Source organism: Paracoccidioides brasiliensis, assembly GCF_000150735.1.
Source record: "Paracoccidioides brasiliensis Pb18 unplaced genomic scaffold supercont2.28, whole genome shotgun sequence".
Lineage (NCBI taxonomy): Eukaryota > Fungi > Ascomycota > Eurotiomycetes > Onygenales > Ajellomycetaceae > Paracoccidioides > Paracoccidioides brasiliensis.
This window is the reverse complement of record NW_011371385.1, coordinates 3,728-19,388: the sequence shown is the minus strand read 5'-3', so window position 1 is coordinate 19,388 and position 15,661 is coordinate 3,728. Positions and strand designations below refer to the sequence as shown.

At 37.9% G+C, this 15,661-nt stretch overlaps 3 protein-coding genes across 3 annotated transcripts; 2 read left to right on the top strand and 1 right to left on the bottom strand.

The window, feature by feature from the left end:
- Positions 1-7,751: 7,751 nt before the first annotated feature.
- Positions 7,752-11,384, top strand: PADG_08606 (DNA mismatch repair protein MSH3; the record flags this gene model as incomplete). The annotated part of the gene is made up of 3 exons (XM_010765667.1): positions 7,752-8,640; positions 8,741-9,834; positions 9,894-11,384. The coding sequence occupies 3 exons, from the start codon at positions 7,752-7,754 to the stop codon at positions 11,382-11,384; spliced, it is 3,474 nt and encodes a 1,157-aa protein (XP_010763969.1).
- Positions 11,385-12,162: 778 nt separating this feature from the next.
- On the bottom strand, positions 12,163-12,732 carry PADG_08605 (40S ribosomal protein S28; the record flags this gene model as incomplete). The annotated part of the gene is made up of 3 exons (XM_010765666.1): positions 12,163-12,224; positions 12,311-12,394; positions 12,669-12,732. 3 exons carry the CDS (start codon positions 12,730-12,732, stop codon positions 12,163-12,165), a joined length of 210 nt encoding a protein of 69 aa, XP_010763968.1.
- An 825-nt stretch (positions 12,733-13,557) lies between these two features.
- Positions 13,558-14,839, top strand: PADG_08604 (ATP phosphoribosyltransferase; the record flags this gene model as incomplete). The annotated part of the gene is made up of 5 exons (XM_010765665.1): positions 13,558-13,574; positions 13,703-13,766; positions 13,835-14,315; positions 14,399-14,536; positions 14,604-14,839. The coding sequence occupies 5 exons, from the start codon at positions 13,558-13,560 to the stop codon at positions 14,837-14,839; spliced, it is 936 nt and encodes a 311-aa protein (XP_010763967.1).
- Between the last annotated feature and the right edge of the window lie 822 nt (positions 14,840-15,661).

The window sequence follows — 15,661 nt, the reverse complement described above, 5'->3', positions numbered from 1 at the left end:
ATTGAAGATCAGAGCAAGTTAATATAAGCAATTAAACATAATTAAGAATCAAAGTAAATTATTCTATGTTATTATATTGAGTTATAATAATAACTATTTATTAACTAATTAAAAAGCTTATATCTATTATTATTAGAAGAAAAACTGATCTTAAAAAGCTGATAAGACTATTTTTAAAGTATTATTATAAGTATTATAAAGTATAGTAAATTAGTAGTAGTGACTAAAAAGAAAATCTAGTATTAATAATTTTTTTTAAAATATTTTCTCAATAGTTTAAGAGATATATATCTCTATAAGATTTAAAATTTTATGATTTTTTATTATATTTTATTAAAATAATATCTATGATCTCTTTTTTACATACTGAATAATGTTCATATTTTATCAAATAAATAAATAATATAAAAAGTTCTTCTTTTAGCTTATAATATACTTTTTATATTATAAAGTGATTTATAAAGTTAGATCCAGTAGCTGCTTTAGTAAAACTAGTAAAAATAGCTATTTTTAGCTTATCTCTTATTAAATCAGATTACTTTTACTTTGTTCAATTATCATGATATTCATATATAAAAATATATTTCTTAAATTCTATTAAAAAATAAAATATTTATAAATACTTAGTATTTTTTTAGAATATATTAGTAGTATAATTTTAATTTTGATATTTATATTTTAATACAGTAAGGTTTATTACTTTATTAAATTTTATATATTTAAAATTTTAAAACTATTTTTATTTTCTATATTTTAAAGAAAATTATTCTAGTTTTTAATTATTACTTTTATAATATTAGGAAAATAGTTATTTGTAATATTTTTATATATATTTATAAATATCAACTTTTCTTTTTAATTTTTTCTAGCTCTAAATAGTTCTTTACATTTATCAGTTAGAGTTTTAAATTATCAAAGTTTGAGTAGTTTAATTAATAATTTTTAAATATCTTATCTTTAAAATTAAATAGTTTAATATTAGTTATTAATATTATTTTATTTTCTAATATGAATTCTGATAATTCAGTATTAATATTTTATGAAAGTTTTTCTTAATTTTTTTCTCTCAAGACTTTTATATAATTTATAATATTTGTCTATTAAGTTTTTTCAAAGTTATATTACTTAGATAATAATGCATTTTCAATTATAGCATTATCATCTAATTGTATATTAAATTAAATAACTTTAAACTATGGTTCTAATGCTTTTTTTTAAATTAATAAGTCAATTTTATACTTTTTTTTTCATATTACTTAAACTAGAAAAACAGGTAACTTAATAAGAATAAAATATTAAAAAAAGAGATAAAATACTAAAAAGAATATAAATTAAGTCTTTTTCTAATTTGTTTTTTAAAGATTATTTTAATATTTTATTGATATAGCTTATTTAGCTAGCAATTATATATCTATTTTATGTATATTTAGATTAAAGCTATAATATTATAAGGGGTTGAACCTCTAGATTCACTCTGACTGGCTGACTCAGCCTAGTCATCATTTGCATGTGTGTATGTGATCATGCTACACAAGCTTGCTTAAGCTTGAGTTCTCATCTCATTCTTTTCTTCCCTTTCTCAAGGAATTCATTCTTGATATATAGAAGGACTAGTCTCTAGTTCTTAGAGCTTAACTCTTTACATTGCAAATTGCTTCACTTCTTTCATTGATAGATCACTGAGAGTCTTAATTCTGTATCACAAAGCTCAGCAAACATGCTGACATATAATAGACTATTGAGAGTCTTAAATTCTGCATCATGAAGTTCAGTGATAGCACTGATATATGAATAAACTGAGTTAGCAATCATGCTAACAAATGAATGAGCAACATTGAAAATGTCTAGCTGAATGAGATAAAGCAGCAGACTTGTACAATAAATACACAAATAAATCAATGCAAAGCAATGAGCAGGAACACCTCCAGCAGCTTTGAACAACAATAAATGGCCTTTCTCCAACAGCAGAAACAGGTCCAGTGTGAGAACAGAGATTTAATAACAGCTCAGCAAGCTGAAATAGTTAATCTACAACAAGCTTTGAACACTCTGACATCAACTATCTCTCAATCAAATCTGTAATCATTCATTGCAGTCAGAAGATCAAAGACTAAGCTACTGAACTGCAAGAAGTATGATGATTATAATCTGAAGCACTATTCTCAGTGAGAGCTAAAGCTTCAATCAAAACTTAAGGTCAATGGAAAAGCTTTAGGTAATAATGAGGAATGTGCTTGATATGTATACTCAAGACTAGAAGAAATGGCAGCAGCTCAAGTTTACCTCTGAGTTGAGAATAATAAGAACAAGATCAACTTCACAGTAGAGAGCTTACTGAAGCAGACACACATGCTTTTTAGTGATTTCACACAACAGAAAAATATTATGCAAAAGCTCAACAATCTACAACAGAGTAGAAGAGCTCTCTTTGACTTTCTGTCTGAATTTAATCAGCTACTGCTGGAAGCTGGCAGTCATGGATGAGATGATCACATTAAAAAGAGGTATTTGAAATCCGCCCTAAGCATGGAGCTGAAGGAAGGCATGGTGGGTGTAAGGGAACCATCTCTCTATGAGAATTACTGCAAGAAGCTTAGATTAGTTGATCATCAACTCTCTGAGCTTAAGACTCTAAGACAGTGATCTAAATGTTGTGAAGGCAGATCTTCTTCAGATCATACAATATCTAATTCACACTCTCTACTTCATCATGCTGTTCTCAATCAACAAAATCAGTCTCAAGCTTCTGCTGATGATCTGATAGATCTCGTTTCTGGTGCTATGATCTCAAGCACTCATCACATCAAATTGATAAATCAGACAGAGATTAATCAAAGAAGAGAGCAAGGCCTGTGTCTGAGATGCAGAGCTGGAGATTATATGATTAAGAGCTGCCCATTCAAATCTCCCAGATGCCCTGCCACCCTCACAATAGCTAAGGTGATCCCCAAGCTGGTACTTGACAATGATGATGTGGATATGAGTGAGGATTCAGGAAAAAGAGTAGCTTCAATCAAAAGACACTGAAAAAAGTGAAATAAGGAGCTTATGAAGAAGCAATGAAGAGAATTTAAATCTAAAATGATATCCAAACCCTTCACTGTTGATGCTCTAGTAGATAATGCCTTTTCAACTAGAGTAATGATAGACAGTGGATGTAATGTCTATGGTCTTATTTCTCAATCCTACATTAACAAGCATAAGCTCCTGTGCATTGAAATTCCCTCTGTTAAAATGACCAGCTTTGAAGACTCCATGGAACTCTCCACAAGCATAGTGACTGGCATTCAAATTGATATAGGTGGTCACATAACTGAACAGACCTTTCTCTACATGGTGAATGAGTTACATGATCATGATATGTATCTAGATGACCTCTGACTGACCCAGCAAAAGATGACTGTGATCCCTCATCAAAGAATTGTGAGATTTGAAGAGAGTGGCATAGAGATAGAGTCTAGTTCAAATGCAAAAGCTGATGTGATTTCCATCTCTGCTGTAAGCTTCTCTAGGCTTGTGAGCACTTGAGAGAAATGAAACATTGAGATCTTCACTGTCAGTTTGACTGATATTCAAAAGACTCTGAAAGTGAAATTAAAGATTGACTCTAGAGAAAAGCTGTCTGAACATTATCATGAGTTTTTGAACATATTTGATAAGAAAGCTACTAACACTCTACCCTCACTTTGTGGCCCAGGTAGAGATCATGGGATTGAACTGATTAAAAAGACTGATAGTAGTGCAGAACAACCCTCTTGAGACTCACTATGTAATATGTCTTAAGAGGAATTACTGGCTTTGTGAAAGACTCTTACAGATCATCTAGATAAGAGTTTTATTAGAGTGAGCAACTTCTCTGTAGCTGCCTCTGTACTATTCATGAAGAAGTCTGAAGATGAGCTAAGATTCTGTGTGAACTATCAAGCTTTTAACAAAATCATCTGAAAGAATTGATATTCTCTATTATTAATCAGTGAGACTCTACAGTGAATTGAACAGGCTAAATGATTCACTAAGCTGGACATTATTACAGCTTTTTATGAGATTCAAATCACAGAAGATGATAAGTAGATGACAGTCTTTAGAACCAGATATAGACTATTTAAGTGACTGGTTACACTCTTTGATTTGATCAATGCTCTGAGCACATTTCAAAAATATATCAACTGAGCATTATGTGGATATCTGGACAACTTCTGCTAAGTCTATTTAGATGACATCTTGATATTTTCCTCAAGAAGCTTACAGGAGCATTGCAAGCATGTACAAAAAATGCTTATGTAGCTACAGAAAGCAGGGCCTGCAAGCAGACATCAGAAAGAGTGAGTTTGAGATGAATAGCACAAAATATCTTGAATTCATCATTGAAGTGAGTAAGAGTATACAAATGAATGTGAAGAAGATTAAAGCTGTTTTGAAATGAGCAACATCTACTACTCTTAAAGATGTATGAGGATTTTTAGACTTTGCTAATTTCTATAGATGATTTATCAGAGATTTCTCAAAGATCATGATCTCATTGATGATTCTTACACACAAGAATGTTTCTTTTTTGTGGATGAGCAAGGCTGAGAAAGCTTTTAAGTGTCTAAAATCAATGTTTATCTCTGCTTCAATTCTGCTTCAATTCAACTTTGACTGTGAGACTATATTGAAAATAGACTTCTCAGATTATGCCTCAGAAGAAGTGCTGCTACAATATGATGAGCAGAGCATTCTACACTCATGTGCCTTCTTCTCTCACAAGCATTCACTTGTAGAATGTAACAATGAGATTCATGATAAAAAGTTATTAGTAATAATTGAGTGTTTAAAGAAATGAGACACTGAGCTACAAAGTGTAAAGAAATTCAAGATTCTCACAGATTAAAAGAATCTAGAATACTTCATGACTACACATAGACTAAATGAAAGACAGCTATATTGAATGAATATTCTCTATCAATTCAACTTCAGAATTGATTACTGATCAGAGAAGTTAAATGCTGAACCAGACACTCTATCATGAAGAGAGCAGAACATGCTACAGAGTGCTGATGATGAGAGAATCAAGCAGAGACAAGCTCAACTACTTAAGTTTAATGTACTGACATCTGAAATGAAATCAATAGTAGCTGCTGTCAGTGTAGAACATGAGATGTCTCTTCAAGCTCAGTGAAATGAGACTCACAAAAATAACAAGATTCTGCAGTGTCTAGAGCAAACTCTTTGTGAGGAAAGATTCAGATTTTCTTCTGAACTCAGCATTAAAGTCTCTGTCTCTGAGTGCTTTTTAAATGAGAATGAGGAGCTTCTCTTTCAAGATTGTAAGTGAGTGCTAGACTTCAAACCTCTTCAAATCAGATTAGTGAATGAGGCTTATCACTCATCTCTTACCAGTCATCCTGGGTGAGAGTAAATGGCAGAAGTTCTAAGATGTGAGTTCTACTGATCAGACTATGCTGCTGATATGAGAAGAATGATCAGAAACTGTCATCTTTGTAGATTAAACATCACATGAAGAGATCAACATTAGAGACTGCTTAAGCCTCTCTTCATTTCTGAATGCATGTGACAGAAGCTTTCCATGAACTTTATTGTGAACTTATCAAGCTCTAAAAAATACATAAACATCATGTTTATAACAGACAGACTGACTAAAAGAGTTATATTAAAAGCAGTTAAGAAAACTGATGTAAAGACAGTGACTAGAGTGTTTCTTCACAACATCATCTCTCAACATGACATCTCTAAGATAATAGTGTCAGATCAAGAATCAGCTTTCACAAGCATGTTTTAAACTCAGATGTGTAAAAAATTAGACATTAAGATATGACTCTTCACAGTCTATCACTCAGAGACTAACAGAGCTACAGAGTGAATGAATCAGACTCTGAAAATCTACCTACACAAGTACATTAGCTTTCAACAGAATGACTGGTGTGAATGACTCTCTCTAGCAGAGCTGATCATCAATAATAGAGATGCTGTCTCAATGAGTGTGAGTCTGTTCTTTTTAACACATTTTTTCCACATCTTCTTCATTGATATAGCTGATGCACCCTCTGTTGAAACATCACATAATCTCATTGAGTTTGTGAATGATTACATGAGAAAGATCTGCAAAGTGTTGAAGTGAGCTCAAGTAAAAATGACAGATGCTCAGCAATCTTAAGAGAAATATGTGAATAGATGAAGAGACTCAGCTTCAAGCTTTCAATCTGAAGATAAGATCTGATTAAGCTTAGAGATCATGAGAACTAATCATCTATGCAAGAAGCTGAACATGAAATACAATCAATATATTATGCTAGAAAAGATAGAATCTCATGCTTACTAACTGAACATCTTATCTGACATTCATAATGTCTTTAATGTAAAGCTTCTACATGCTGCAGTGATGAATTCTCTGTCTAGTCAGAGGCAAACTGACTGACAGTCATCTGCTATAGAGACTCTGAAAGAATCTGAGTTTGAGATTGAGAAAATTCAAAGTGAATGAACCTACTGAAGGAAAAAGCAATATTTTGTTAAATGAGTAGATTGAGCTGAGTCTATATGAAATGATGCAAGTCTTCTATAAGAAGTGAAGATATTGAACATTTGAGAGACCTCTCAGCAGACAAAATTATATATAAAGAGAGCTTTAAATAGTTTTAAAGATCTGCAATAAAGAGGAAGAAGAGAAGTATTATAAGAGATTAAATCTTTAGATTCACTCTGACTGACTGACTTAGCCTAGTCATCATTTGCATGTGTGCACATGATTATGCTATGCAAGCTTGCTTAAGCTCAAGTTCTTGTTTCATTCTTTTCTTCTCTTTCCCAAGCAATTTGTCCTTGTTATATAGAAAGACTAGCCTCTAGTTCTTAGAGCTTAATTCTTTACAAATATTAACTAAAAATATAGTTATTTTATTAGAATTTTATAAATTAACAATAAAAAGTAATAAATACTTGATTAATTTATTTAAAATAGTTTTTGAAGTAGTTAAAATTATATATAATAAGTTATTTTTAAATAAATATATATAAATAAATACTTTATGACTTATTATTATTATATTAATAAATTTAATTTATTGAATATTTTTCAATAAATTCTTTAATAAATTTAATTATTGAATTTTATATTATTTATGATGTAGAAGCAAGACTATAACCTTCTATAAAATTTACATATTAAATAAATATTTCTTCTTACAAGTTAATTAATTTTTAGAGATATTTTAATGTTATTAAATATTTATAGATTTATTTATCTTTATATCACTGTGTCAATATGATCAAACTGATTTTATATTTCAAGAAGTTTGCTTATAATTTGAAAATTCTTGTGATTTTAAATATTTAATTGCAAGCTGAATTGCAGCTTCATTGATCATGATGTTGATGTTTGAAGTCAAAGAATTAAGGTTTGAATTTTATAAAATCATTGGGTGGTGGAAATCATTGGGTGGTCAATCACGTTATACATTGTGTTGAATTAGCTGGTTCTTAGAATTTACACAATGTTTTCAATTTTTTCTTGCCGCTGCCACGGGGAGCAGAGAAACATACTGTGTCTTTTCCAAACCAAGCATTAGACGTTACTTTTTACGTATAGTATGACTACGTCCATATCCTCGTACTTACATATAGTTACTGCATTGATATTGACTCAGGCATAGGATCTGTGATTGCGTACATTGTGATTTCCACATTTACTCTCTCAAATGGGATGTACCCTGAATACCAGCGGCGAACCCATGTGATCTCATCCCAGCACGACCATGTCATCCTCACAATCCTCGCAATTTAAACGTAAACAGCAGTCTATATCTAGCTTCTTTCCCAAGAAGCCTGCGGCTTCCAATAGCTCCTCAGCCACTGCTAATGAAGAGAAAGATATCCGTCCGAGCTTAGCGGTTGGAATCTCTAGGGAGGTATCCAGGGATGAACAGGATGAGGTGGTAAACGGTAATCCTGTGGGTGTTGATAATGGGACAGACATTTATGGTGATGGGGCTGAAGAGGAGGATGATGATGATGAGATTGTGCTTCCAACCAGGAAACGCGTCAGGAGGAATAGCGATGTTTCTGCCGTCCAAAAGGGAGCACGGAGTGGTGAACCTGCAAGATATGGACCCAAGGATATAGAGATGGTGGATAATATTGAAGGGATGATGAAGAAGTCTATGAAATCTGGGACTACGCGAACTGAGAAGTTTAGGTTTAATAGCTCCACTGTACGGCCGTATATCGAACCAAGGGGGAATGTAGGTGGAGACGGCGTTGCAGAATCTGAGGATGATGAAATAGAAAAAAAGATGAAGCAGGCGTTGCATCAGAAATTTGTGAAGAGGTTGGGAGGACCGGATTGTCTTCCGTCATTGGCGCCCAGGGTTGTCGATGATGAAGTTGTCGAGGACGCTGAGAGTGATCCGAATGCTGATGAAGATGTTCCCCCACCTTCCCGGACAGGGAGAGGGGCGAAGAAGATCTCCGCGAGCAAGTTGACACCGATGGAGAGACAAATCATCGAGATTAAGAAAAAGCATATGGATACCGTTCTTGTCGTGGAAGTTGGGTATAAGTTTCGTTTTTTTGGTGAGGATGCACGCGTGGCAGCGAAAGAATTAAGCATCGTGTGCATACCTGGGAAGTTCAGGTTTGACGAGCGTAAGTTAGATGTCCTTGCTCTTTTGTTTCGATTTTTTTCCTTGAACGCCACGGGATCCAGGAAATGATATCAACTGGTCTGTTAATTTTCTTCCGATAGACCCGTCCGAAGCTCACTTGACCCGCTTTGCCTCTGCGAGTATTCCCGTGCATAGATTGCATGTCCATGTTAAACGGCTGGTGGCAGCAGGCTACAAAGTTGGTGTGGTTAGGCAGCTTGAAACTGCCGCCCTGAAAGCTGCTGGTGACAACAGAAATGCTCCTTTTGTTCGTAAACTTACGAACCTGTATACGAAGGGGACCTACATCGATGATGTCGAGGACCTAGAAGGTCCTAGGTGTAACTCGAGTAGTGTCTCTACCTCCACGGGCTACATGTTATGTATGACTGAGAGCAACGCGAAAGGCTGGGGCAATGACGAGAAAGTCCACGTCGGAATCGTAGCGGTCCAACCAGCCACTGGAGATGTCATCTACGACGATTTTGAAGATGGATTCATGAGGAGCGAAATCGAAACGAGACTGTTGCACATTGCACCGTGTGAATTTATAATTGTGGGAGAGATGTCGAAGGCTACAGAAAAGCTGGTGCGGCATTTATCAGGCAGTAAAACAAATATTTTCGGCGATAAAATGAGAGTTGAGAGTGTTTCAAGACTGAAAAATGCTGCTGTTGAATCTCACAGTCACGTCGCAAGCTTCTATGCCAGTCGGATGAAAGCTCGAGGGACTGACGGGGATGTTACAGCAACTCATCTGCTAGAGAAAGTCCTGAGGCTGCCGGAGGATGTCACTATTTGCCTTTCATCTATGATTATTTACATGTCTCAATATGGTTTGGAGCATGTATTCGACCTGACCAAGTATTTTCAGCCGTTTTCTGCCCGATCACATATGCTGTTAAATGGCAATACCTTGACGAACTTGGAAATATATCAGAACCAGACAGACCATACGTCAAAGGGGAGCCTATTTTGGACCTTGGATCGGACGAAAACAAAATTTGGACAACGCTTGCTTCGTAAATGGGTTGGAAGACCTTTGCTCAACAAAAGCGAACTTGAAGAGCGCATTGCTGCTATCGAAGAGTTGCAAGATACAGCCAGAACAGTGCCAACTGAGCGGCTAAAAAGCCTCCTATCGAAGGTAAAGGCTGACTTGGAGAAGAGTTTGATACGAATATACTATGGAAGGGTGAGATTTGTGCAATAGTGTCTATTCAGTTTGTATTCAAAGCTAACACGCTTCTGAAGTGCACACGGCCTGAACTCCTCACTGTTTTGCAAACAATGCTGTTGATCTCGGACGAATTTTTTCATATCAAATCTCCTGCTGATTTGGGTTTCTCGTCCTCAGCAATCAATGCAGTTATTGCAGCATTGCCTGCTATACGTGAGGATATCGTGACGTATCTCAACAAGATAAATGCCCATGCCGCTAAACAGGACGACAAGTATAATTTTTTTCGAGAATCAGAAGAGACGGAAGAAATTTTAGAATCCAATCTTGGAATCGCAGACGTGGAGCATAGACTCAAGGAGCACTGTGCTGTTGCAGCGGAGATCCTGGGAAAGAAAAAGGTGCAGTACGCCACAGTAGCAGGAATCGAATATTTGATCGAGGTGGAGAACAGCCCCTATAATCTTAAAAAGGTACCGGCCTCCTGGCGTAAAATCAGTGGCACCAAGAAAGTATCCCGCTTCCACACCCCAGAAGTAGTCCAGTATATCCGAGAACGTGACCAGTTCAAGGAAGCCTTGGCAGCAGCATGCGATAAGGCATTTCACGCACTCCTTGCCGACATCTCAAAAAAGTACCAGGAGTTCCGCGATTGTATTCAGGCGCTGGCAAAGCTCGACTGCCTTCTCTCGCTGGCAAATATCGCGAGCCAGCCCGGTTATGTCAAACCCACATACACAGACAAGACTTGTATCAGCATCCAACGCGGACGCCATCCCATGGTCGAACAGCTTCTGTTAGACAGCTTCGTGCCCAACGATATAGAACTGCAAACTAACGAAACACGCGCCCTTCTTGTCACGGGTCCCAACATGGGAGGAAAATCAAGCTACGTGCGACAGGTAGCTCTGATCACTATCATGGGGCAAATCGGCTCGTACGTGCCCGCCGACTCTGCCACACTCGGCATGCTTGATGCCGTCTACACTCGCATGGGCGCATTCGATAACATGCTAGCAGGAGAATCAACATTTATGGTCGAACTGTCTGAGACGGCAGATATTCTCAGGCAAGCAACACCACGCTCACTCGTTATCCTTGACGAACTGGGGCGTGGCACATCAACGCATGACGGTGTTGCTATTGCACATGCCGTGCTGGATTACATGGTGCGCGACTTACGAAGTCTTACTTTGTTCATCACCCATTATCAGAGTCTGAGTAGCCAAGCACTCAATTTTCCAGAGGGAGAATTGCGGAATGTGCATATGAAGTTCATGGAGTCTGGTGTGGATGGGAGGGATATTACGTTCCTTTATGTGGTTGGTGAGGGTGAGGCGCATCGCTCGTATGGGCTAAATGTAGCTAGGTTAGCTAATGTGCCGTCCTCGGTGCTAGATGTGGCAGCGACGAAATCTGCGGAATTAGAGGAGAAGATTAAGAAGAAGAAAGTGTTGGGACTGGCTAAAGTGGTTAAGGGGCTGATCGGTGCGGCTGGTGCGGGGACTGGTTACGTTGATTCAGCCCTTTTGGAAGGGATATTGGTAGCCCTGGAGCAGTTGTGAACTTTTGCTTGTATTGTATGTTAAAGAATGTCACTCTGCTTTGACCAATATTGCGGTAATGGACAAACCTTTGCCTTCATAACAATACTTTGTAGCTTATGTGCCCTTAACATCCACTCTTTGTAGACAAAATCTTAGTATAATTCTATAACTTTCCATTATTGTAAGTAAAGTAACGGGACATTTTTATAGTTCCAATATCTTGATTATGGGCTTCGTCTATAGAACAATTCATATTATTCGCTTTAAGGCAGAAAATGAAGTTGAGCAGGAGGAAAAGGCAAAACGCAAGGACTGAGGGAAATTGGAACAAACCAGAGTCGATTCGTTTATATATTTTAGACACTTGACTGAATCTAATGCGACATGTCTTTAACAAGGAAAAAAAGAAAGAGAGCATAAAATTTCGACTTGGTTTTAGCTGCCAATCCACCTTCCCGAAAGCTTTTCCTTTTGTTTGCCACTTTACAGCCTTTAATTTCATTCATTCCGAACCCTTCAAATCGTTGTCACCAAAAGGAAGTTGAGGAGGGTCTCAGGATTGTAGATAGACATTGCCCACCATCTCCCAACACTTGGTGCTGAACCACCACAATCATCCCACCCGTCTCTCTACACACTCTACCCACACACTCCATCCCAGTTTCAGTTCATCGATCATAAAGGTGAAAATAGGACTCCAGGAAACTTCCAGAACGAGTTTTTGAAAGGACCAAAGGCGAAAAAAAAATAACAAAATAATCGAATGGTTCTTGCCCAAAGATACAGCAAGGCTACCTTATCTCAATCTGCGGGCTTCTCTCTCAGACTCGAGTAGACAGAGGATATCATCGACTTTTACTATTGTTTTGCAAGCGCACAGGTTAGTTTATCAGATTCCACATAATCTGCTCCCTTTCTGGTGGATATTGCAATGCACTTCATACCTGGGCCCTTAACGTTTCGGATGATGCTTCTGGATGTGTCGTCCATGAACTCAACACGAACCTGGGTGACACCACCTCGGGAACCTATAAATCGAGAATGAGGACAGGTCAGATACGTAAATATTTTCCTAAATTTTCCCTTGCGGCGCGTCGCAAGTTTCTATGTTTAACCAGATTCCGCCCGTCCCAACTATCCCATCTTAACCCCTCTATAACTTCTTTTTCTTTCGAGATTCGGTCTTATTTCAACTTCACAAATGACACAGACAACTGACTGCCATAGATAATCTCCAAGCAACAGCAAGGAGAAGGGGAAAGAATTTTCAAGGAATTTTCATCTAGCAGAGGGAGGACATACCTGTGCGGCCGAGAACGCGAGTCACCTTAGCGAACTTGATGGGAACTTTTCCGGAAATATCCATGATGGGCGATGTGCTATGCTAGCGGAGTAGCGGAGAGTCCAACGGCAGAGAGAGGATGCAAAAAGGGCTGACGGAGTTGAATTCTCTTGCTGTTCAGGCTGGTGGGTTGTTGCGAGTTGGATGCTGCTGAATCTATATTGGTTGTGTGGGAGGCAGCTTTTGCCGAGGCGAAAGGAAATCCGCTAAGAGGGAATGTTTACACGGAAAACAATGAGGCTAAAGGCTTAATAGGGAATTGCGCAAATTTCAAGCCCTAATTTCCTTTTTGGTTCAACATTATCAACTTGGGAAGGCGTAGGCGGGGGGCATGCTTTGGCAATTGGGAAGGCGAACCATAGCGGTTGTTTATATATATGCTTTAGATATTGAAAAGACCTTGCATCCCCATCAATTTCGAGTTTAGAAATTTAACTTAAGTATTTTGCTGCAAGGGCTGGCACAGATGGTTCCGACTGCTCTTATTCTACTTGCTTGGTTTCTTTGACTTTGCACGTTGATCACTCAATGAATTTTAGGCCCGGTAATTTGACCAGTTCATAATAATAACTTTACACCACGGAGTATTTAACTCCTGTAACATTTTCAGTACTCAGTGCTCATGCTCACTTCAACAGCTACCCTCAATTGATTTCCTCGATACATATATTTTCTCTTTACTTCCCTTATATTAACTATCCTATCTTTCAATTACCTTCTGCCCAATCCAATTCGGATTTTGTTACGATTTTTTTATAAAAAATCCGTTGACTAGAATATTTGTCTTGCACCGCCGCCAGGAACCATCTCTCGGCCTTCCTCCATTCCCAGAGACATCCACATGATAAGATGGATATTGTCAACCAGTAAGCTCATTGTCTTATTTTATTACGTCCAAATTTTACTAATAAAAACGCAAGCCTAGAAGGACGGTTACTCTTCGCAATCCCTAAAAGCAAGTCAAGACCCCATATAATCACTACCCCTCAAATAGCGCCGATGACCCAATTGATCCTTTTCAAAAACTACGCAGGAAACAGGAGAAAAGGGAGGGGGAGGTGGGAAGAAAAAAAAAGGAAAAGGAAAACACACTCCCAAAGAACATGTCTAACAATACCCTACAGAGGGCCGCCTCCAGCAGTCTGCCATCGACCTCCTGGCGGGCTCCGACATCCAATTTCGCCGCGAAACCCGCCTTGACATCGCCCTTGTCAAAAATCTCCCCATCGCCATCATTTTCCTCCCGGCAGCTGATATCCCCACCTTTGTTGGTGAGGGCCGTGTCGACCTAGGCATCACCGGCCGCGATCAAGTGGCTGAACATGATGCAAACCTCCTGCCCGACGAGGTGTCCGGTGTCGAAGAGATGCTTGATCTGGGATTTGGTGGCTGCAAATTACAAGTCCAGGTCCCACAGAAGGGGCTCATAATGGATCCCAAGGAATTAGTTGGGAAACATGTTGTCACCAGCTTTACAGGGCTAACACAGGGATATTTTGCAAAGTTAGAGGGGAAACAGTCTTCAAGTACGAAAATCAAATATGTTGGCGGCAGCGTGGAGGCTGCTTGCGCACTGGGCGTCGCGGATGGTATTGTAGACTTAGTTGGTGTGTATATCATTTTTTTGAATTGCATTTACTTTGGTTATTGCATGGAGCCGTCTAAATCATACTAATGCTCGTTCCTTAAGAATCCGGGGAAACAATGAAAGCAGCAGGTCTAAAAGCTATAGGAACCGTTGTCGAAAGTACAGCTGTCCTTGTCAAATCCCGTAAAACCACTCACGGGCTTGTCGAGCTCATTGAATCCAGAATACGCGGCGTCATCGGTAAGTCTACTCGCGAACATAAATCTTCTACACATACAAAAGCTAAACAATTGTACCCCCGTCCCAGCTGCTAAGAAATATGTCCTCTGCCAATACAACGTCCCCCGCCCCTTGCTAGCGGCTGCGTGCGAGATCACACCCGGCAAACGGGCGCCAACGGTGACCCCTATCGAAGATGCCGGATGGGTCGCGGTGAGTTCTATGGTGGAGAAAAAATCCATCGCCACTGTCATGGACCAGCTGACAATTGTTGGCGCAACGGATATACTTGTTATAAGTATTTCTAATTCAAGGACAAGATAAGAGATGACATGTGCAAATTAAAACCTGTTCTTTAATCTACACTATTTCATCTAAAACCCTTTTTTGCCTCAAAGGGTATTCTTTCTCTGAAAGGGGCATTCACATATGGCCTTTACTTTTACATCTTCTTTTATGTTGGATGAGAATGTCGTTGTGATCTAGCTTCGTGTTAAACCACACGTTGATATGATCAGAAAGCACGTGACCAGAGGGCTACCTGCTAATACATGCTGACACCCCTGGCTGCAACGCTGAAAGACAGCTAGTAGAAGCTGAATATGTTGGGCTGTTGGGCCCTAGTTGGGTTGTTGGGCCCTAGTAGCCTGGGCGACCACTCCACCGCACGTGATGAACCCTATATAGCTAGCTAGCTTCAACCTCAACAACAAGAAGATCCTACAGAATATTTGTTGGAGAGTTGGGCGCTGGTTGCCCGGGCAGCCACCATACCGGACGTGATGAACCCTATATAGTTAGCTAGCTTCGACCACAACAATAACAAGATTAACTAATATTTACGTACAAAGTTTGGCTGAGATATCCTACTTAATAAGAAATTATCCTGCACAAAAGAAATTGAACTTATGGTGCAGAATCATGTTTTTAAAATAGAATGGTTACATTGTAGCTTTTTTTATAATGATGCTAATTACAATGTTATGACAGTATGAGAACACTTAATGTAACTAAACTAAATATTAAAAGAAAGTATAAAAAGCACTATAACTAATATCATAAAAGAGTAGAAATATAAATACTACAAGTACTATAAAAGAAAGAAAAAAATAATAAATAAAAATATAAATATAAAATTAAATAGTA